Source organism: Liolophura sinensis, chromosome 5, assembly GCF_032854445.1.
Source record: "Liolophura sinensis isolate JHLJ2023 chromosome 5, CUHK_Ljap_v2, whole genome shotgun sequence".
Lineage (NCBI taxonomy): Eukaryota > Metazoa > Mollusca > Polyplacophora > Chitonida > Chitonidae > Liolophura > Liolophura sinensis.
Window position 1 is genome coordinate 12066705 of NC_088299.1, and position 24932 is coordinate 12091636.

A 24932-nucleotide genomic window follows, 5' to 3' on the forward strand; every position below is an offset into this window, starting at 1 on the left:
ATTTACAGGTTACATTTCTCGATACCTCTTAATTTTGATAATTTCGCGTACACCCGCTAAAATCCTACGCGACACATCTCAATATTCATGCAAACTCTTACTTTCCCAGCCTCTCCCCTCAAATAACAGTGTCGGATTTTTAACATGAATAGAACAAATAACATCGGCCGAAATGGCTTTAAAGGAATCTCTGGCTATTTAAAAGGCCTCCTGGTTCTAGATGGTTCGTCAACATTGACCAAGGCAAGTGCAATGTCAGAAGAGCTTGGTCACCAAATTAATGTTGGTCACCGACTCGCCAAGAAAAAATTGGTCAAAATTATGCGGTCAGAGGAAAAAAGTTAGTCACTAAACCCTTGACTATAATTGTTTGGGTCATTACTCCACTACTACATGCAATCTTCTGTCGGCCTGTAAGCATACAAACTTGCTAACAGTACTTTGATTTTTGATTTGGTTTAATCCTCTCCTTTTGTCCGCATCCAATAACGAAATGCATGTACCTCATCTGCTAGTGCCATTTCCTACTGCCAAATCACAGATCTAAGTATAAATATAGGAGACAGGATAAAACTTATTGACGTTAATGTTTTTGTTTTTTTTTTCTTTTTAATCACCTTGGTACCTTATTCGACCCTATAGGGACTATTTGACTCACCCACGGTACGGTTTCTCTGAATCGGACGGGAAACTGTGGACCAAAGAGAGGCCAGCAAGAATCATCACGCATAGTGACGTCATCGTGAGGCAGGAAACTGTGCGCAGGTACCTGTAAAGTACATGATATCTGAACTGAACAGAACAGAGAAGGACAGCAGTACGAAGCCCTCGGAGAACTGAAAAGCTTTCTTCATTTGTGACGAATGTGCCTCCATATAGACACACTTATCAGCCAATAAAATGAAGGACTGACGATATTTTCTTCACCCATATTGAGTTAATGAAAGACAATTTTATAAAACTGCTACTTCATAAAAAATTTACACGAATTCATTGGGCGCCAGCCCAAGTACATATACAGCGCAGAGGCACGCAGAGGCACACATGGGACTAACAGTATATTGGCTTATTACTCCACAACAACGTTCATTTTTCCGTCGTGTTAGTTTTAGTGCCGATCAAAAGCTTTTTAAAACATGTACAGGGGAGAGGCAATCAGACAGGAAAAATTCAGAATGCGTATGAGGAATGAGTTGTACAGTTATAACAGAGCTACACGTACTACACTTTAAATACGCATTTCATTCACCCTTAAGGGATTTAAAGCTTTTTTTGGACGTATGCTTGTTATGCATCATATAGTTTTGGATCCATGTGTATAACACAGCAGAGGAGTACTAGATTTTAGAATTTTTATTTTAAACTTGAAATATTATATCTTGTGATCTATATTTCATTTGTCACTGACATATGACTGTATATCAATTTGAGTAAACCCGGTATTGCATGGACAGGGAAAGTATATTCCCCAGCTCGCACTGCCTTGGTGACTTTATTATGTGATCGAGAACGCTCATGTGGCTCGTTTGCACAGTTTAAGGTTCATTGAAAATCACTTGTCACATGTGGCATCATCGATAACTTGTCAAAGGTCGATGGTTTAGACCGGGCACTAAGGTTTCTTCCACCCTTTCTTCCAATAGACCAATAAATAAAGTTGACCTCTCTTTAAATCTCAACAACCACTAAAAATCCAATTCCAATCGACGATCACAAACACTATTGAAAAAAGAACAACAAAGATATGGCCGTTTTGATAAATAAGCTTCACGGAAGTCAAAACGTCCACATCCAAGGGTCAAACAGTGAATTCCAATCTCGCTACAATCTTCAGATTTATGAAATGGTAACGAATAATTACACTCACTTAATCGGTGGATGACCCGGGCTGTGTTAGCTCACCTTGTGATTGACCACGTGACACGGTCAAGCGTCAAGCTTTCAGACTAAATTTATACTCAAACAATTTAAACGAAAAATTAAATGTTTCAAGCAAAACAACAGGGAATATTCTATATAAAATGTGCCACAGCTATCAATATTCCATATTTTCGATTTGATAAACAGTTTATCATCGGACGAAGTCGTCAATTACGCAATGAAAATGTATGGAAACCGACTGACAACTTCGAATGCAAATTTCAAAATACATCGCAACCATTTCAATTTGCAAAACGCCTGCATCACGGTATCGGTGTGTTTTGATGATTAACATCAAGAAAGCTCCTGTATTCTTTATTAATTCACATTTACACAACCCTGTTTATAAATGCTTCTTACTTTGTTTACCAATGTTTTCATATGAATGTTTCTGTTGACACTTCAGTGTCACATCGTACGCAGATTTCCTTCCATAATTATTAGCTGTCTCTCATGGAGAGCCGAAAGGTGACGTTATTTCGGGCAAAAAGTGCCGCGATGATTTCTGAGAGTGGCCACCCACACATATAGCATTCAATATTCAGTCAGTTTGACCCAATATATTATGTTCTGTGAGAGGCAGTTTACTCAGTATGTATTGTGAATGGAAGCATGAAAACAATCCGAGAGCCGACTTCTAAATCGATCGTCTCGATGATTAGCTCTTTGGGCGAGAAATCCCACCATTTATTATATGGTGTCAAAATGGCTCTTCCATAAGGTGCTAATAGGCCCCTGTCAATGACAAGTCCTCCGAGTGAGTGTCTTTTGTATCAAAGGCACTTAAATGTCCTAATTACTTGCACTAAAATGAAATGACTAAAACTTTGTCGGAAGCCATTTTAAACAAGCGTCAGTATTATTTGCAATTGGATTCCGATTACTGTGCCGGACATCCGAGAATTCTTCGCTGTCTGCTCGGCGGAGTGATAACACCTGTGAGATGTAACTGGATGTGTCACATGCGGCAAAGAGGCTCCGAAAACAAGATGGCCAAATGTGGAAAAATTAACTTTGCGTTGACCAGGGCTATCATGTACATGCATATAGTGTAGTCCGAGGTGCTGGTGACTCCGTAAAGCCAGGTTTACAAACTTTTACATCTTTGCATTTTTTAATATAGCTAGCTGTTTTCAAATGCCACAAAGAGGTAATGTTTTACTGTCAGTTATGTTTTCATAACCGTTGTAATTTTTCTCCAAAATGCGAAAATTTGGACATGGACATACAACAAATGGTAATGTTTAAATTCTTGAAAAGAGTTGGATGGAGATTCCCTCTCAGTATATCACTGCGTTAACAGACAACTCTGCTATGGCCAAGCGATTAACGCGTTCGCCTCTAGATACACTACAGCAGTTTACATATTTTGTATACTGTGATAGACAGAGAACTACAAAGGGTGAAAGCTAACGAAATAAGGTTCAGTGAGTCCAACCCAAAACGAGGCTCTAAGATAATATGGCGGATTTCAGTTGGAGCTGGGGTACCTCGCGTGGAGCTGAAATATGAGCAGTATCTGGAAGCTGTGGTGAACAAACCACACACACACACACACGCACACACACACACACACACACACACACACACACGCACACACACACACACACACACAAGAACGTTCACTAAAAATCCTAATCTGTTGAAAATTTAAATTTAACAGAATGTTTGTTATCGGTATAATTATCTGTATTATTGCAACAGATTATTCTGTTGAACGTAACTATTCTATGCCTCTATTAGACTAATAGAATATTATGGTGAATTTGACAGAATATTATGCTGTAATAACAGAACACATTCTAGCATCACTCAGACAACAAAATTCCGGATTAATTTTTTGAGTGTTGGTGTAGACCTTGGCTTTTAGGACAAGCAATTAGGTCAAGCACTAATCGGCCAAATATTGGTGTGGGTACCGCGACTTGAGTTTTTTGGGAGAGGCGGAACTGTAAATATCAAGCTCTCATGAAAACATACACACAAACAAAGAAGATATAAACCCTTAATAAAGTTAACATCGATCTCTGAGGGATTCTCTGGTCTAATTTAATAATCGTTTTCAGAAATCGTCACGCCTTACACCAGAAAAGATGTTTCCATGTCGTACACACAATAGATGTACGTCTGTTATTAGGCTATACATTACCCTTATACAAAACAACAACGACAAGTACAAACCTTTGATTCTATTAAGCACTATGCTCGAACCTTCAATAGCTATCTACGATGGTTGGGCAAGGTCGAAGGAGTAATTCAATAGACATTCCGCATAGGTGGGAACCTAAGGTGAGTCTGCTGACCCACGGGCTTAAGGCCCACCAAATGACGTTGGTAATAGTTAGCCTATGTAGGCTATACAGGTCTACTCCAGATGTGTGCGTTGAGTACAGCAGCAAGACAAACAACCACACCTTTGACTCAGGGCAACCTCATTTTCTTCCCTGGTACTATCAACGTCAAACTACATGATTCGATATGGATCTAAAACAATTTATGTATTATCTGTATAAATATGGCCAAAGAGTTAAGTTTCGTCTTCCATGGCAAAATCAGCAACATCTTTTGTCATTTTCCACGTAGGTGGGATTTTTATTCCGATTGCCTACATACAGTATGCGCAGTGGCCGACCTTATGCAAATTTTAGCATATTGGTTGTTTGAGCATTTGATAGTTTCGATTTGTTCGCGCCGCTGACGTTGACATACACTTGTTTATTTTCTTTTTTTCCACGTCTAATATTGATGGGCTGGGGTCTGAACAAACATGAATTGTCTATGTGGTACGGATAACTCTGTATACCTGGGACGAATGTTTGTGCAGATGCCGAACTACACACTGCCACTGATGACATTGTCCTCTTTTCAAAGCAGGGCAAAATGAAAATCACCCTCAACACCACAGGTGGTTTATTTTACCTCACCTTAATAAAGGGAAGCATGCATAACGTGTCGACATCGCCAGGTAGACAAACAATTTGTTACTTTTGATGTATAATATCATTGAGAAAACAAAGGTCACGTAAACAAACGTCACAAACATTGATTAGTAGGCGTGCTTTCTTATATTCGATTAAATATGCTTGATTTTAAATTTTCCGTGCATTTGACATTATATATTAATGACATACATTTTTCTGTGATAATTGTTTAAGTTTGCATTTACTGTTGATAGAAATGTGCCCTATATAGCCGACTGCTGCACACTTGTTCGCGCGCATGCGCATCATAAAGAATTCGCACGCATGCACGAGCTTTTGGGTAAGAGCGTTTCACTTAAAAGTGGCTTGAGGGCAATTAGCGCAAACAAAGCGATAACTATGTTTCCACTCGGTGAGCCTCTTCAAGATAATTACGCCTGATGGTGAGATTATCTGATTATCCAAGGTATGTGATAGGAAGTAGCTTTCTCTGCCAAACAACAATGGCACAATATACAATATGACATTCTTCTATGGTGCTCCGAGAATTTTTAACAAACAAATAAAATGATTAAGACCGAACGCCATTCCGGCAGTATTGTAGCCATATTGTTAGTTTCACGACGCCATGGAGCATGCGAAATTTGTTTCATCAACAAACACACTAATCAGACAAACTTATTTCGTTTTAGATTTGATTGTTAATTTCCTGTATTGCATTTATTCGAAAATTTATCAGATACACTTTTTGGTGGAGAGAATGAAGTGCTCAGAGTAAAAAATAGCCCTGAAAAACATTCTGTCTAAAATTCGAGCCAGCGAATGCTGGATTCGAACCTGCCATTTTATTAACGACAAGGTCAACGCTTTGGCGAGTCACCTATTTCTTCTTAATTGCTCACACACAAAGCCATACTTTCTCTGCAAACGCCCTAGATCTTTTACGAATCGTTATCCTTCGCCTTTCTATATATTCGTGTGAAATTCTGTCACACAAACAGATTTCTAACTTGTGATAAAATTAAGGAATGGCTCCTCTCACAATTCGATTATATCCTTTAGAATACCACACACATTATGCAGAATTGTAGGTATACATATCGAACGCTCTGCCCCACTACCGGCCAATGTACCAAACCCCATTTATATAGCTAACTTACTCCATACAGACTTTATATACCACATACATCTTGCATGGAGGTCGTGTGCATTTTGTTGTACAGTATACAAAAATTGGGGTACAATATACAACGTATTTGACTACATACAACTTCCTAATAATGAAGTCCATGCATATATACCACATATATGTAAAAGGTTTCACAAGTTTTCGTGGTGATGCCTCGATTTCTGTATTAGTATTTCTGTGACTATTAGTCTGAGGCAAAAATATATGTATATATATATATATATATATATATATATATATATATATATATATATATATATGCAACTTACTGGGTTGTACACGATGTATTTAATAATATGCAACTTTAAACATTTACAGCTTGGCGTGCAATAAACAGCTTGGTGTACGATAAATACCTTAGTGTAACATGTAAATTTAACGTGTTGTAATAAATACACTTTTAAAAACATCTATTTTCTTTTAGTTTGTTATTGGAAATCCGTTGAACAAGAAGCCGGAATTGACTTTCCATCCGTTAGCATGTATAAATGCTTACATACATGTTGTAAAATTAATCCAATGACAGAATGTGTTTTCAAGTTGTATCTTGCAGCCCTTGAACGCCCTTGAGCGGGATCCGTTGAATCTCTCATTTTGACACAATGTTTGAGGTATGAACGCTAGGAATGTCCTGCAATTTTTACGTAAACTTGTACGTGTCTAAGAAAAAGAGATCACCGGACTCTCATGGTCACCACATCTGGTCAGCTGTTTCAAGTGGTCGGCGTACTTTCTACCTCGTTCCAAATAAAGGCAAAATCCACCCCTTGTTTTCATAATGATAATCCTAAAAGATTTTGATATACCATTGATCCTCCATACATACCAAACAGCTTTTCTAATGGATGGGGTTTTGTTGTAGTTCCCATACACCTCCTGCAGCTTAATCGCTAATCACTACAAAGCATTCGCAATTAACGACTGGCCGCTGTCAGAAGATGAAGATGTTCTTCCGAAGCGCAGAGTCGCGTCAAGTCGCGTCACATGACGTGAGTGAGACCAGTGGGTCAACATATAAACAAAGATCTTCATGCTGGTATATAATGACTATAGGGCCACGACATCCGGAAGGGAAGTGGCCCTAAATCCAATACTCCAAGTATATAATGACTCCTCATGTATATCTGCACATCATAATATCCGTTATTCTGATTACTAGCGATATCACCGCATTGAACTTTGTGTCGTCTTACATCCAGATCCGTCAATGCACGGTCCATATTAAAATATAGGTGGCAAATATTCAAGGATAGGTGGCCCATATTAAAAGTTAGGTGGCCAATATTAACAAATGTGATATCAACAATTTGACCGACCGATAGATCTAAAACGACCAACTTTTAAAATCATTATACAGTTAAAGATTAAAAAAAATGTTCAAAAAGTGTTAATTAAAGTATTAAATTTAATACAACAGCACAACTAATATTCGAATAAAATAATCAGTTCGCCCTTCTGACGTGAGGAATTCCTTAAGACGATTTCAAAAACAGATAGATACAAAATGTCGTGTAAACTTACCTAATATGTTCCACCTGCGAACTGCTGACAAGTTTAAGCCCGAGTGGAAAAGCCGTAAGAATGCGACATCTGGTTATCTGAAAGCCGTATAAATACACGGTGGCTTATCTGCTGTCAGTGCTGCTCCCAACCCACGGACCATCAAAGCAGACCAACGAACAATGCTCATCGCACGTGTAAAGTATATGTTAGTCCTGAGTAACAAGCCCCCTCGCACGTCTCTGTTCAGCCCCTCAGTGTTTTGTTACGGAACAAGACAAAACAAAGAAAGCATGCCTTAGCGGTAGTAAGATCCACGGTCATCAGCCATGGCTCAACTCGCCGCAGGAATGTAGCTTATTGTGATGTGTTAGCTGAATGCACAGCTTGCTTGCTGGGGATCTGCGCCAGCCGATCGCCCGTTATGATGACACCAATCTTTTCTTCACACCTAAAACGAAGACTAATGTTATTGTATATATATATATATATATATATATATATATATATATATATATATAATGGTTATATTGTCTTGCTATATATATGTATAACAACACCACGACAGGAATGTTAAACACAGAGTATGAACATGCTAAGTAAAACTGTTTTAGAGCAATGCATGACCTCATGTTTGACCAGTCATTACATACACGTGAAAGGTTTGTGGGCGCATGGCCAAATATCGCTGAGTATTGATCTTAATAAAAATGTACACATACGACATGAATGTTTACACATTGAAAAAGTATTTACTTTATTAAGTGTGTGTCTATCGTATGTAGAAATGCATATGCACGCTTAACTTATGTGTCATTCGAAGTATTTATTTATTTATTTATTTATTTGACTACTGTTAATGTGATACTTAAGAATTTTTCACCTATACGATGTCATGCAGTCAGTGTTGGAAGACAAGTGCCATCAACGGACGTTAGAATGCACAAACTGCTAGATGAGCGTAGTCCACCGCGTATTGTCACCAAATAGTAGTGATCAGGAGAACTTACAAATTACCTAACACAGGGATTGAACCCCGTGCCTCACATATCCTAGCTATGGAAAGTCAAACACGTTAACTCCTCAACCACTAGTTGATAGTAATTAAGACGTTTATCTTTCAATCGCTTGAGTACACCTGGTATGGGTTCAATACCGGCCTTCACAATCTCGTCAATACGGTGCTCACGGTGTGACTGCGGGTGTCTACGGTAGGTGAGGGTAGGCCGTGGTAAGTAAGTGGTATATGCGGGGAACATGCTGGATTCATCACGATGTCAATACGGGTGCTCACGGTGTGACTACGGGTGTCTACGGTGGGTGGGGGTAGGCCGTGGTACGTAGGTGGTATATCCGGGAAACATGCTGGATTCATCACGATGTCAATACGGTGCTTACGGTGTGACTACGAATGTCTACGGTAGGTGGGGGTAGGCCGTGGTAAGTAAGTGGTATACGCGGGGAACATGCAGGATGATCAATACGATATCAATACGGTGCTTACGGTGTGACTACTGATGTCTACGGTGGGGTGGGGTGGGGGGGGGGGGTAGGCCGTGGTACGTAGGTGGTATATGCGGGAAACATGCTGGATTCATCACGATATCAGTACGGTGCTCACGGTGTGACTACGGAAGGTCAAAGGTTCGTCCTGGACCATCCTCAGCCCCGGGCTCTTATTTATCAAGCGTCTTGGGGCTGATATTCAAACACAGCTAAAATTAAAACGTTTTGCTCTAGGGAGCTACGCACCCCAAGTAGCGAAACAAACTATGGCTGTTAGTGGCAGTTGCTGACACAATCGTAAGACTACTTCTTTTTCCAGTTCTGTTTCACTCTTCTTTTGCTGTTATATGAAGCGATGTACAGGTCATAAAATAAGAAAAATCTTTATTTTTGCATTAGACCACAAATGTAACTTTCTGAGAAATTCTAGAGCAGGCAGTTATGCACTAATCAATTAAACATGTAACGAATGTAAATTTCATCCTTATATTTCATCTATAAACATGTTAAAGTTCATGATAGCCCAAGGCCCACAAATGCTCTGAACAAAGACCCACGTATGATTTCGATATAGTTGCCAAATGTTACGTAATTCCATAGCTTATCCATTCTAGTTCGTGATAAAATTTATTTAATACCAGAATGCCTAAGGTTTTAATCACACAAAAGTATGTTTCCAAATAATAACAGTGACAAAGATTCGAAATCTTCCCGAGGTGCAACGCTTGAACACTGCACTACGGAGGATACCTGAAATGATGGTGCAGAAATACGGGTTTTAAACTTACCAAAATATGAAAAAACTGATCACATTATAAAGTTTATATTTTACATGTGAAGTTTCAGTATATTTTTCTGGTTAACGTTGATCTTCATACTGAAAATTAAAAACACATTGCCTAGTTTGAACGAAAAATTGGCGTTTTTGATCAAGAGAGCATTTTTGGCGGGTTATTACCAAGCTCCTGGAAGACCGGAATGGTCCGTAAGTCGCTCAGGAGTGTTTGAATTGGTGCTGTACTATTATCTTCGACCGCATCAATGCTATAATGGTTAGGGTGTCCTGCAGGTGGTCAGGAGATCAAACCCGGGTCGGTCCATACCAAAGACTTCAAAAATGCTGCATTCTGCTGCCTCGCTTGGCGCTGAGCATTGAGAGGTCAGAGTAAGAAAACAGGATTGGTCAGCCCGGAGTCAGTATAATTGGACTGGGGCGGGTGTCATGTTTGGTGTCTTCGGCATGATACTTCAATGGCGAAAGGACTCAGCCTGCTACAAGACGACACATATTACATATACCTAATGACTCCTTGTCGTCATATGACATGGAAATCGTAAAAAATCCAGACATCTATATAACACTATATTCACAACGAATCCAAGTGGTTATATGTACTGTTGCGTTATCGTTTTACCATTCTGCTTCACTGTTGCATTTATTCTTTTGCGTGATTAGTTTTTACGCCTTAATTAAGAATGCATCATATATATGGCGGCCATCAGCTTTATGGGTGGAGGAAACCTGACTGCCCGAAGGAAACCGGAGTGTCCAGAGGAAACCGGAGTGATGGGGGGACATTGGAGTGTCCGGAGGAAACCGGAGTAGTCCGAAGAAACCATCATACCTTCGTCAAATAGGCCAACAATACCTGGAAAAAGTGTTAAAGCAGAGAGCTAGGTTCAGATTGCACAACGAATGCATGGCTACATATGAACATGACTTCAAGTGAACGTGGCTTCATGTGAACATCACTTCTTCACATACTAGTATTTTAAACATATAAACAAAACACTGAGCATACATTCAGTCAAGATGCGGTGGTACAGTAATATATTGCAGAAGACTATATAACACACCAACAAGTATGAAGTCAAATAAAATAAATAAATCTTGACATGTGATTACTGTCAACGGAATACGTATTTATACGTGAATTATTGGACATTTTTGCTTTATATGACGCTACTTATGCTCCATACACCTGCGAGCAGTAAAATCAGGGATCATGTTAATTTGAGATACTGTATAGATTTAATCCATCTCCACAGGTATGACAACTGAGAAAGTTGTTTGCACTGCATGTTGCTCACTTTCTAGTAGTTGATGTAAACCAAGATCATCTATTTTCTTTTGATATGTACATGAGGTGTCTAAGTCGTGTAATATGGTATACACGTATTAAATTCTCATATATATGTAGCTGCTGCCGTGGCTGACTGACATTCATTTGATTTATTTATTTGATTGGTGTTTTACGCCAAACTCAAGAATATTTCACTTAAAAATGACGGCGGCCAGCATTATGCTTGGAGGAAACCGGACAAAGCTAGGGGGAAACCACAGCGTCAGTCCGGAAATTTAGTAGCCCGCTAATGGTGACGTCAAAGATGACAACTTTGTTGGGGGGAGAGCCCGCTACGCTTGCCCCGCGTTCCCAGTATGTTCACCAATGACGTCATTTCGAATGTTCCCGACCACTGTATGAAAACTCTTTATTTATTAAAAACATGCACATGCCTTAAAAATGAAAAAAAATTCTCATTTTTTGGCATATCTTGTTTCATTTTAAAGCCATACTCTTCATTTTATAGTAGCTTCCTGTAATCTCACACAAGTTGCTGGGTGCCAGAAAAGTCGCTTCCATTTCCTTCCATAAAGGCCTACATGCGCATTCGTGCCACATTTCACGTCTACTGCCGAAACTACATATAGTCGATAAAACTGGTCTCCTGTAATGTTTTTAAAGTCGTCTTTGGTGGTGAGCTAATGTTCATCAAAAAATAGGGATAATGTCACCCAACAGTAGATGATTTCCATCGCATTCTTCTAAAACTTTTGAAGATATGTTCTAAGCATGTCATGTGTATGTGTTTCACTCATAGAAGTTTAAAACCGTTTGATCTTTCTAAAGCAAGGTAAGAAAAAGGCAAGATAAATTACTTATCTCTGCATGACGTAGAATAAAAGTTTTACTGAGTACAAGTAACATACCGGTAATACATAAAGGTATGTAACAAAAGTATCCTTATTTACCTGGTATTTCTATATAACACTGCTGTCCTTACACTGACAAACTTAATTTGTTAATTGTAACAGAAAGTCTATTGTTTAAGTGATGGTGGAATGTATTCTGTTATTATAACATAATATTCTGCCATATTCAGTAAGATATTATGTTAATCTAATACAGTGTTTATGTTGAATGAAAGAATAAGTGTGCTATATTTAACAGAATAGCCTACTACAAATAGCAGAATGCATTCTAGCATCATTCAGACACTTTAGAATTCTTTAGAATTTCACAGATTATTTTTTCTTGGTGTACTTTTGTTATAATCTGGCCTGTAGGTGGGCTTTTTAGTTTGTTGGCCCTCTTTATATAAATAAACTAAAAAACCATGAAGTTTCTTTCTAGAAATGGATTGTAGTTTTGTACCCCGGGCCAATTTCACAAAGTCATTTCTGATTTGAGTCAAAATTTTATCATTTATTTTCTGCGTAGATATTAAACTGATAACCGCACCAACTAGGTCATCTCAAGACAAATGCGTCAAATTTTCAACTTCGAGTATAAAAAAACTAAACATCGAGAGGAGTTTTTAAATTTGACCTAGGTCAGCAATGGGTTTGTGGAATCGGTCCGGAAGTCTCATACGAGTGGTCGATTTTACTCCGATATGCAGTATACACGGGTAAGGGAAGCATGCAGAGAATGTCGCGAGAAAACATACCAAAATACATCCAGGTGTCGTCTATATTGCATTCTAGTTTTCCACACATGAATGTCTAGGGTTTGAAGTGGCAGTCTAGAAAGGACAGAGTTTTGTTTGATTACCGAGGAAAGCCAGGGTAAGCAGCTCCGGCTGGGCGAGGACCGGATACGTGGGTATCCGGCAGGGTATCCAGCGGATCCAGCCGGAGGATACGCACTCCCAGCAGGGGACGCTGATGGGTATCCCGGGGACATGGGTGGAGCACTCGGATTACACTGATCCTGCGGGCTGATGTCCAGGATACGCGGATCCAGGATATGCGGAGGCTGCGGGCTGAGTCCTGGATAGCCTGTTCCGGGATATGAGGAACCAGCATATGGATTTCTCGGATACGATGATCCGGGGTATGCAGATCCTGCTGGTTGACCTCCTGATATGCTGACCCTGAATATCCTGGCTGGCTTCCGGGATATGTCGCACCTGCTGGTTGAACTCCAGGATATGCAGAACCCTGCTGGTTGACCTCCGGAATAAGCGGAGTTCGGATTTGTTTGTCCTGGGGTTCTTCGATCTGCCTGAAAGGAGTATATCATGTTTTGTCCTCTTCAGAAATTTCAGCGTTTTGAAAAAATAAACATGATTATATTTCACAAAGAGACAAAGAATTCAGAGAACAAAAGCTACGCAAAAACATAATTAGACTTGATTTATGGCTGGACGACATTATATATCAATACGCTTCCTTGCGCGGTTAGGTTGGAGTCCCAACCATATATTACCGTCCCTAAAACAGTATAGTCTAAGACAGCCCTGATTGCCACTTACATACTTTATACCAGGTGATATCTGTATATTCCAACTATACGAGACTAGAGCGTAAAGAGTAATACCAGAGCAGTGATTTTTATGTGATAGTTGATAAATGGTCACACGTATTATGGGCGAAATCGGGCCCTTTGTCAATTTACCTCAATTAGAGTTTTATTTCAACTGTTCATGTATATGCTCAAAAAGTACCACAGTAGGCCTATATTCCCCTAACATCATGGCTTATGCGGAAATAGGACAAGAAAACTGTTTTGGAAACGCAGTGATGTTTGTTACAATTCATAAGACGTCACTAGTCTGGAATTACTCAAAAATTTGTCATCAGATTTCAGCTATGTTTTCATTCCAACTTTTAATGTATACTTACCACGGCTCCGAACAGTCCCTTTATGGCTCCACCCACAGCCAGACCAGCACCGATCGCCATCTTCCCGGCGCCGACAATGATGCTCTGTAATAGCACACAAGTAGCTAATCACATCAAACACCAGTGAGTGTGAAAAGTTATATTTGGGTCAAAATGTCACTAACTATAAGTAATTAAGGGGATCTGATGTTAATAGTGCTTAAGTAGACATACGTTTACACAGATTCACCGGTATAGGCTTGTTCCCGATAGGTACACCAAGAGACACACTTTAAGGGAAAATGGCTTCGGTATATTATGTATCAGGACATATCTAAACATTTTACTATCCACTACCAAATGACGTGGTACATAAAAACAAATTATTTTCCAGCCTAAAAAATAATCGATTAAATAGACAAATTACAAACACAAATGGTTTGTCCATGAGGTACATTTTCCCGGCATAATGGCGACTTGGGGTGCAAGATGGACTGACCGATCTTGTCTTGTGTCATATGAGTTCTACGTAAGCAGTTAGCCCAGAAATCGTCATCACAAAGGCAGGTTGAACAACCGACTACACAGCTTACAGCCGGATAACTTTTGGTGTTTTTTTTTTCGGCTTTTGTAGGTTGGTCTCTTAGGTTAAACTTGTTCTATTATTAGAATTTAAAATCAAACAAATAAAGCCACTCTGTGTCGTGAGGAAAAGCTGAACGTGTGAAAAAAATAGAGCTAAAATACGACTGAAGTGAGCTTATTCGTGTATGTAGTGGCTTATTTTGCGTGGCCTATCCTGAAAGAAAGTATTACGGGTCAAGAAATCGTTGGCACAAACCATTAACATTTTTTGGGGCCCGCTTGTCGACGCAAGCCAACATCAGGTTCATCCTATATATTTGATCTCATTTTTCATGGGATGTTGGACACAAAAAGTGGTTGGTGATGCTCGTGGGACTGTTTATGCAGTCTGGCGGACGTTGAAACCCACTTGTCTTGTGCAAGTGTGTACAGCACATGTGGAAAAGTTAGTCAGAAACTTGCCAAAGATCAGTGTTTACACCAACACTACGGTTTCTTCCACCATAAAACTGACCGCCATCGTGTGTGAAATGGTCTTGTATGGCGTTGAAAAAATATCGACTTTATAAATATATCTTCAGAATCCGGTAAACCCTACTCTGTTATGTCTGGTCTACCCTGGTCAGTACGGACACAAAGGAACTGTGACTGGCGAAAAAAAACAACAAATTTACACACTGAGTGCTTTCCATATATCTTCAGAATCCGGTATACCCTACTCTGTTATGTTTGGTCTACCCTGGTCAGTACGGACACAAAGGAACTGTGACTGGGAACAAAACACCAAATTTCCACACTGAGTGCTTTCCATATATCTTCAGAATCCGGTATACCCTACTCTGTTATGTCTGGTCTACCCTGGTCAGTACGGACACGAAGGAACTGTGACTGGGGAACAAAACACCAAATTTCCACACTGAGTGCTTTCCATATATCTTCAGAATCCGGTAGACCCTACTCTGTTATGTCTGGTCTACCCTGGTCAGTACGGACACAAAGGAACTGTGACTGGGGAACAAAACACCAAATTTCCACACTGAGTGCTTTCCATATATCTTCAGAATCCGGTATACCCTACTCTGTTATGTCTGGTCTACCCTGGTCAGTACGGACACGAAGGAACTGTGACTGGGGAACAAAACACCAAATTTCCACACTGAGTGCTTTCCATATATCTTCAGAATCCGGTAGACCCTACTCTGTTATGTCTGGTCTACCCTGGTCAGTACGGACACAAAGGAACTGTGACTGGGGAACAAAACACCAAATTTCCACACTGAGTGCTTTCCATATATCTTCAGAATCCGGTATACCCTACTCTGTTATGTTTGGTCTACCCTGGTCAGTACGGACACGAAGGAACTGTGACTGGGGAACAAAACACCAAATTTCCACACTGAGTGCTTTCCATATATCTTCAGGAATCCGGTATACCCTACTCTGTTATGTCTGGTCTACCCTGGTCAGTACGGACACAAAGGAACTGTGACTGGGGAACAAAACACCAAATTTCCACACTGAGTGCTTTCCATATATCTTCAGAATCCGGTATACCCTACTCTGTTATGTCTGGTCTACCCTGGTCAGTACGGACACAAAGGAACTGTGACTGGGGAACAAAACACCAAATTTCCACACTGAGTGCTTTCCATATATCTTCAGAATCCGGTATACCCTACTCTGTTATGTCTGGTCTACCCTGGTCAGTACGGACACAAAGGAACTGTGACTGGGGAACAAAACACCAAATTTCCACACTGAGTGCTTTCCATATATCTTCAGAATCCGGTATACCCTACTCTGTTATGTTTGGTCTACCCTGGTCAGTACAGACACAAAGGAACTGTGACTGGGGAACCAAACACCAAATTCCACACTGAGTGCTTTCCATATATCTTCAGAATCCGGTATACCCTACTCTGTTATGTCTGGTCTACCCTGGTCAGTACGGACACAAAGGAACTGTGACTGGGGAACAAAACACCAAATTTCCACACTGAGTGCTTTCCATATATCTTCAGAATCCGGTATACCCTACTCTGTTATGTCTGGTCTACCCTGGTCAGTACGGACACAAAGGAACTGTGACTGGGGAACAAAACACCAAATTTCCACACTGAGTGCTTTCCATATATCTTCAGAATCCGGTATACCCTACTCTGTTATGTCTGGTCTACCCTGGTCAGTACGGACACAAAGGAACTGTGACTGGGGAATAAAACACCAAATTTTCACACTGAGTGCTTTCCATCCCTGGCCGTCGTCATAAGTGGATAGCCCAAATACTGACGAATTAGTTCCGATACCCAGATTCAAGATGAGGATAGTGACGCAGAATCAGTGACGATGTCGGTTGTGTAAGTATACCGGCCGTCAACGAATATGGACGTTACGGGTCAATAATCGTAAGGCCAATTCTAAAACGATGTTTAACACAAACCACCAAAGAAGTAAACAGGTATATAAAGTACGAAATTGAGAAGGAATCATGTAAAGAGAAGCAGTCAACAGTATTCAATGATCAGGTGGTGTTATGAAAGTATTATTATACCCATATGGAACAAAGAGTAAGTCAGAAAAAATACATTTACCATGCAGTTTGTCTACAAGGCATCTTTAAACTGGGTGTTTTAAATTTCAACTCGATCATACTTACGTTGTCATGGTGATGGTGGCCATGGTGATGGGGATCGTGATGGCCTACAGCTAAATGCTGAAGAGGAATTTTAAAACAGACCACAAAGATTAAGCTCTTGAATACAACAGAAATGCATGGATTCATCGAAAAGCGACAGAGCAATTGTATTTGTTGAAGAAATACAAAAAAGTGTCTGTGTTTGTGTGTGTGTCTGTGTTATGGGGGGGGGGCGAGGCGGGGGGGGGGGGGGGGCTAAAAGAGTCTTGATTATACCCTTATTAAATTAACGTCTATTTATTCATTTGTTTCTGTTTTAAACGTTGAACCTCAAGAAGAGTGCATGACATCATATGACGGGAGTCGGGGTTTTTTTTTTGGGGGGGGGGGGGGAGGGGGGATGTAATCGAACCGCGGTGTACACGGGGGACTGAAAGACAAGCACCGTAATCATTCCAGCACGAATCGTCACTGACATCGTTTTTCGTTACATCTATTGGTGTGTGAGGAAGTGACAATATAGCAAACGAAGATCAAACACTTACATCTTTCATTATGCACCTGGCTTTTTCCTTGTCTTTGGAAAATGAGAATGTAGATGTGATATCCGTCTGCGAACTAGCACAATCCAGATTGATGACATACCTGAAATATAACCAAAAACATCCGTTAGTGACATAACAAAGCAGACCATCGCTTCACTCATCTGCGTTTATTAGCACCGCCGCGATAGTAACGTTGGTTTCAGTGAAGCTCAACCTCCCCTGTCGCACACTCGCATCCGATTTCGTTAAAGTTCGGCCTCTGCTTTTTGTTAACAGATACCTGTATTTATTTATTTATTGGAGAAGTTTTTTACGCCGTACACAATATATTTTCACAAGAATATACCACGGCGGCCAGCATTATGGTGGCCAGACAGGAAACTGGACAGAAAGCAAGGGAACCCACGACCATCCATAGATTTGTTAGGAGATAAGACAGGAGCTTGTCAAAAGGCTGTGTTTTCCCCCTAACCTAATCACTTCGTGAAGAATTCTTAAATAACGCGATAAACGCCAATCAAATAAATAAATAATTAAATAAATTTACTGCCACTAACAGTTCCTAGCCAGCTGTATTCATTCTGTATAAATTTAAATTTAATCCCAACACTGAAATAAAGGTAGTAAAAATATCTGCTGCAAGGAGAATTACTCTCTAGGCCTATTTAGCATAGTAGACCTCCTACACCACGAATTTACCTGACGAGAATTTCCAACATGGCGAGTTTGTGACTGTCAAAAGAGGCTGATCTCAACACGCTAGCGGCTTCACACGAGCTCATCGGCATCAAACCCTGTTACCAGTTAACAGACATGAAGAAGAAGAGTTGTTTTATTCGAGTTTTACTCAGCACAAATTAATCAAGGGAGATTACTGGGATAGAGAAGATAGAGGAGATCAGGTGTTGGGACCCCACCCTCCAAATACATGACAAACGCCCTACCACGTAGTTCCGACCCAATTATACCTGAACAGTGTATATTTAGGGTTATTATATGATAATAATAATAATAATAATAATAATAATAACATTATGATGTATGTATACAATGTCATTATATGTACGATGAAGTATGTATGCAGTGTCATTATATGTACGATGAGGGGCCTCCGTGTTTCAGTTGGTTAGCACGTTAGCGCAGCGTAATGACCCGGAAGCCTCTCACCAATGCGGTCGCTGTGGGTTCAAGTTCAGCTCATGCTGGCTTCCTTTCCGCCCGTAAGTGGGAAGGTCTTTCAGCAACCTGCGCATGGTCGTGGGTTTCCCCCGGGCTCTGCCTCCCGCCATAATGCTGGCTGCCGTCGTATAAGTGAAATATTCTCGAGTACGGCGTAAAACACCAATCAAATAAAAAAATAAATATATGTACGATGAAGTATGTATACAAAGCTATTGTATGTACGATGAATTATGGATACAAATTATTATATGTACGATGAAGTATGTATGTAGAGTTGCTATATGTACGATGGAGTATGTATACAAAATCATTATATCTACGATCGAATATGTATACAAAACTATTATATAGTATGTATACAAAGTTATTACGTGTACGATGGAGTATGTATACAGAGTTGTTATATGTACGATCGTGTATTTTATACACGATCATTATATGCATAATGGTGTGTGTAAGCGATAATATTTTATGAGCGATGGTGTATGTAGACCAGATCATTATCTGTACGATGCTGTGTGTATACATAATGATTATATGCCATGGTTGTACGCAGACAGGATCATAAAATGTACAATGGTTGATGTGTACAGAATCATTATACATTCGATGCTATTTGTACACACGATCATTACATGTACGATGGTGGAAAGAATCATCGTGTTTATGTTGTGTAAATACAGAATAATAATATGTTCCAGGGAGGATATACACACGATCTCAATACGTACGATGGATAAATGTACAAAAATTATTATTATGCACGACTTTGGGATACAGGACCATTATATTTACAGTGTATTAATGTATACAGGGTTATTGTTTATTTATTTATTTATATATTTGATTGGTGTTTTACTAAAACCGGACAGAGCCCGGGGTAAAACCACGAACCAGAGTTATTTTAACAAAATGGACTGATAACAATCCTTACACATGACATGTTCGATGCCAGATGTCCGCATATGTTCGGTGGTGGATGTACACACGATCATTATATGTTTGGTGGTGGATGTACACAAGATCATTATATCTACGATGGTGGATGTACACACGATCATTATATGTACGATGGTGGATGTACATTTGATAATTATATGTTTGGTGGTGGATGTACACACGATCATTATATGCACGATGGTGAAGGAATTCACAATCATTATATGTACGATATTGGATGTACACACGAGCATTATATGTACGATGTTGGATGTACACTTGATCATTATATGTTTGGTGGTGGATATACACACGATCATTATATGTACGATGGTGAAGGTACTCACAATCATTATATGTACGATGTTGGATGTACACACGAGCATTATATGTACGATGGTGGCTGTACTCTTGATCATTATATGTTTGGTGGTGAATATACACACGATCATTATATGTACGATGGTGAAGGTACTCACAATCATTATATGTACGATATTGGATGTACACACGATCATTATATGTTTGGTGGTGGATGTACAAAAGATCATTATATGTACGATGGTGGATGTACACACGATCATTATATGCACGATGGTGAAGGAACTCACAATCATTATATGTTTGGTGGTGGATGTACACAAGAACATTATATGCACGATGGTGAAGGTACACACGATCATTGTATGTTTGGTGGTGGATATACACACGATCATTATATGCACGATGGTGAAGGTACTCACAATCATTATATGTACGATGTTGGATGTACACACGAGCATTATATGTACGGTTGTGCATGTACACACAATCATTATATGTACGATGGTGGATGTACACTTGATCATTGTATGTTTGGTGGTGGATGTACACACGAGCATTATATGCACGATGGTGAAGGTACTCACAATCATTATATGTACGATGGTGAATGTACTCTTGATCATTAGATGAACGATGATGGAAGTCATTGTATGTACGATGGTGAATGTACACACGACAATGATATGTTCGATACTGGATGTACACAATCATTATTTGCCCGATAGTGAATATACACATGATCATTAGATATACAATGGTGGATTCACTCACGATCATTATATGTACGATGGTGAATGTACACATGGTCATTATATGTTCAATGGTTGATGTACACACAATCATTATGTGTTCGATGGTGGATGTACACATGGTCATCATATATTCAGTGGTTGATGTACACACAATCATTATGTGTTCGATGGTGGATGTACGCACAATCATTATCTTTTCGATACTGGATGTACACACGATCATTATATGTACAATTTTGAAACCAAACACGACCATTTTATATAGGATTGTGGATATAAATGAATCGTTCTTACCGGCTGGATGACTTTCAACGCTTCCATCTTTTCAGAGGAATGTGTGAACATGGCGACAACTTCCTTCACCTGTTGAAAAAAATAATACCTCTTTCAGTATTAACATTTATTTATTTACGGTATTTATTTGATTGTTGTGAGGATGAATGTAGAAAATCGGATTGCTCTCTGGGTAAACCACCAGCAAGTTATTGACAAAATTTCTAACAAAATTTGTCGCACAGACATATATACCATACTGGAAGCAGAAAATTAGCCATTGAATAATAAAATCAAGGAAAATTTCTCTTCTAGCCCGGGATTGAACTCGTACCTAGTGTGCTGCGTGTAGTTTCTCTGTAGTCGGTTGCTAGAAGTCTGTAGGTTAGTCCGGGCTCAGTTGCTCAAAAGTGTGTTAACAGTTCAAGGAAAAGACCTCTAAATTCTATAATGGAACAATTCTTTTTACCCATGATTAAAAAAATGACTGAAATAATGTTCCCAAAAATGACTTCCTTCTGGTGAACAGCAGGAAAAAGAGGTGATGTGACGTCAGAGTTCCTAGATACCGTCAGTATGGCTCATAAAGCCCAACATAGAATTCAAATATTTGATTGCCTTTCAACATTCTTAAAAATCTGAAAAAATAAACGGAAGTATTTTTACGCATAGTTTTCTTCTGTCTGTATGATGAACTTTATTTCGTATTTTAGCTTTCTTTTACTTTAAAAGCTGGTATTAACTTTAGTCAGGACTAAAGTACCATTAGTTTTGCCAAGAGGGTATTAAGATTTAAGCATGGCGTAACTTTTAATAGGTTTTTGCGCACTGGATTTGAACTTGTGACTCCAGGAGTTAGCTGTCGATCAACAGCGGTGAAAACAAAACACTAGACGAATATTCTGTTAATCCATTAATTATACGTCAAATATGCCTATTATTTATTGATTGCTGTGTGGACTAAATCACAGCAAAATTGAACCAGGCATAGAGTTGCATTTCCCCCAATCTTAAGTTGTTTCATCATTTCGAAATAAGTCCAGACAAACAAGAATGATCTAAAAGCAGAACACTGCCTATCGTTACCTGTTTGCCAGAGAACGGCCCTCGCGCATGTTCACGGAGACAGCTCAGCTTCCCGGAAGAAAATGCGTGCTGAGGATTAAATAATATCATATTAGAATTAAATCAGATTAATCATATCTCGTCTATATCACATTAGTGATTAATGTGACTGAATGCATCAGGCTTAAGGTATTTCGAAATGTGGAAAAGTCATAGTAATATTTAAAAGTGATGAATAATTGTTAAGAATTAGATCAAGGGGAAAACGTCATATCTAAAAAGAAACACTTCCATTCAAAGAAAACATAAATTGTTCGCAAAGTAATACCAATTAATTTATTTATAATTTAATGACGTTTATTTACTTCAATGGCGTAAATTATTCTCGTATCCCACGGCGGTCAGGATTGTGGGAGGTGGCAACCGTTTTAAATCACCGTCTTCCACCAGGTACCCATGAAACGACCTGATTTAAAGCAGTGGCCAAGCCATGCAGAGAAAGCTGGATTCAAGTTGCGACCTCAGTCGGCAGAGAGCTCACTGATTAGACGAGAACCACACTTCAGGTGCACGAGTGATAATAAAGGGGTCTAATTACTTAAAGGAAATGTGAACTTTGTATACTCACCGATCTAAGAGAACGAGTCAGATCATTAAAACAATGGTGATCCATCTTTCACAGAATATTTCGTTTAAGGAGTTCTGCAAAATATATGTGTGGTTAAATTTATTTAATTTTACTTATTTATGATGAAATAAACTGGAGTGGCCCGGATAATTTGGCGACAACGATATGTGCATAACGTACAGAAATGCAAAAGATGCATTTTGGGGAAAGCCTATATTCTGGCTTCAGCGAATGTTAGATTGCACACATGCCCAGCGAGCGTCTCTGGCCTGTTATTGTCACCACCGGCCCCACAAACAGTGAAAGCGAGAAATCTACAAATTCCCTGCCCAAGGCCGGGTTTGATCCGGTACCTGGTGCGTCCAAGCGATTAATAAACAAGCATGTACCTTAGCCACTAGGTCACAGGCCATCCTAAAACGTCTTGAGAAGGGCGTTAAACATCAGTGAAATAAAGAAATATTTCTTTTTAAAGATTTACGCCCTAAAGATTCTTAAGTTGTGCACTAGGCTAGCAGGGTCAACGCCGGGTCAAAGCGGCCTACATATAAGCTACAAAATGACCTGAAATAATATCTTTCCGCTACTGATAGCACTCTGTGATTGACTATCATCATGTGATAATGTATTAACGAGGCCATCGCCTTAGCCTTGAAAAAATGTGTTAAACTTTCATGTATAGTAGACAATATTTAGCTAAGCTTCTGGGCATCAGTCGATGGAGGACTTACATAGTGTAGCCCTACGCAAATTCAAGTTCTGAAACTGAAACAGTGCGCTGGTACGAACATACCTGATGTCAGTCCTCTGCGTGTAGAATATTTCTGGTGACCCTTAAAGAAACAGGTGACGTATCAGCACGTGTGGACATGACGTCACAGATCAACATCCAAAAAAAAACGCCCCCAACTGAATAATTACACGGGGATACAGGGATAGCTTGTCTCCACAGGCCTGCATCAGTATAATGCAACCCGATATCTGTCGACACAAGCCCGATAAGGCCTACATGTGTCATCACTTGAGACATTTATATCAAGGACACCTATTGTTCACGGTAGTACAATGGTAGAAAATGACAGATTAGTTATAGAATTGTAACAGAGTGTGACAGAATGACGATAAAATATTACCAGAATGGTTGCAGAGAACTGACAATATAGCGATAAATAGCAGTGACAATACCATGACAGAAATGACAGTGAATGATAAAATAGTTACAGAACACGTACAGAATAGTGAGAGTGCAGTGACAGAATGAGACATAATTGTTACAGAACAGTGATAAAATAGTTACAGAACACGTAGAGAATAGTGAGAGTACAGAGACAGAATGTGACGTAATTGTTACAGAACAGTGATAGAATAGTTACAGAACACCTAGAGAATAGTGAGAGTGCAGAGACAGAATGTGACGTAATTGTTACAGAACAGTGATAGAATAGTTACAGAACACGTAGAGAATAGTGAGAGTGTAGAGACAGAATGTGGCGTAATTGTTACAGAACAGTGATAAAATAGTTACAGAACACGCACAGAATAGTGAGAGTGTAGAGACAGAATGTGACGTAATTGTTACAGAACAGTGATAGAATAGTTACAGAACACGTAGAGAATAGTGCCAGTGCAGTGACAGAATGTGACGTGACGTAATTGTTACAGAACAGTGATAGAATAGTTACAGAACACGTACAGAATACTGAATAATATTCACAGAGGCGTGACAAAATAATCATAGAACACGTACAAAATAGTGATAGAAAAGTCACAGAACACACAAAGAATAGCTACAGGACAGTGACAGAATATAGACAGAACAATGGCAGAACAGTGAAAAGTGAGAGAACATTGACAAAATGGTACAGAACAGTTACTAAACAGTGACGAAACAACGGCAGAGTAAAGATAGAACAGTGACAGAGTAATAACAGAGCACGCAGCAACAGAATGGTGGTTGAACATCACGTATGTCTAAACCATTAGGCATTAAGTAGTATCTATAGCAACAATGAAATAATCAAGCAAAGTGCCTTGCTGGCTTTGGTTGGTTGAAGCTCTGATTCGCCACGACTGAGGTCGC

General features: G+C 39.5%; 2 protein-coding genes across 3 annotated transcripts in view; both read right to left on the reverse strand.

The window, feature by feature from the left end:
* LOC135465884 (carboxypeptidase B-like) overlaps positions 1-7950 on the reverse strand; it is a 33718-nt gene extending 25768 nt beyond the window's left edge. Inside the window, exons 1-2 of one of the 2 annotated variants that reach the window (XM_064743251.1) lie at positions 7552-7950; positions 659-769 (exon numbers count right to left, since the gene is read on the reverse strand). In XM_064743251.1, coding sequence (XP_064599321.1) covers positions 659-741 — 83 coding nt within the window. In that variant the 5' untranslated portion in view covers positions 742-769; positions 7552-7950. Of the gene's footprint in view, positions 1-658; positions 770-4101; positions 4123-7551 lie in introns of those variants that run through there. The other variant, XM_064743252.1, reaches the window with a different exon arrangement.
* A 3053-nt stretch (positions 7951-11003) lies between these two features.
* Positions 11004-23679, reverse strand: LOC135465467 (uncharacterized). The gene is made up of 10 exons (XM_064742708.1): positions 23646-23679; positions 22853-22926; positions 22246-22314; positions 21181-21249; positions 18389-18483; positions 17690-17789; positions 17166-17222; positions 13946-14029; positions 12873-13325; positions 11004-11018 (listed from the first exon to the last, which is right to left on the reverse strand). The coding sequence occupies exons 2-10, from the start codon at positions 22895-22897 to the stop codon at positions 11004-11006; spliced, it is 987 nt and encodes a 328-aa protein (XP_064598778.1). The 5' UTR covers positions 22898-22926; positions 23646-23679.
* Positions 23680-24932: the final 1253 nt, after the last annotated feature.

Coding starts and splice junctions, on each gene's coding strand:
- LOC135465467 (XM_064742708.1), bottom strand. CDS start 22,897: ATGGATCACCATTGTTTTAATGATCTGACTCGTTCTCTTAGATCG. Junction 18,484..21,180: donor CGTTGAAAGTCATCCAGCCG/GTAAGAACGATT, acceptor AACTGGTAACAG/GGTTTGATGCCGATGAGCTC. Junction 17,790..18,388: donor ATGTTGGAAATTCTCGTCAG/GTAAATTCGTGG, acceptor GTTATATTTCAG/GTATGTCATCAATCTGGATT.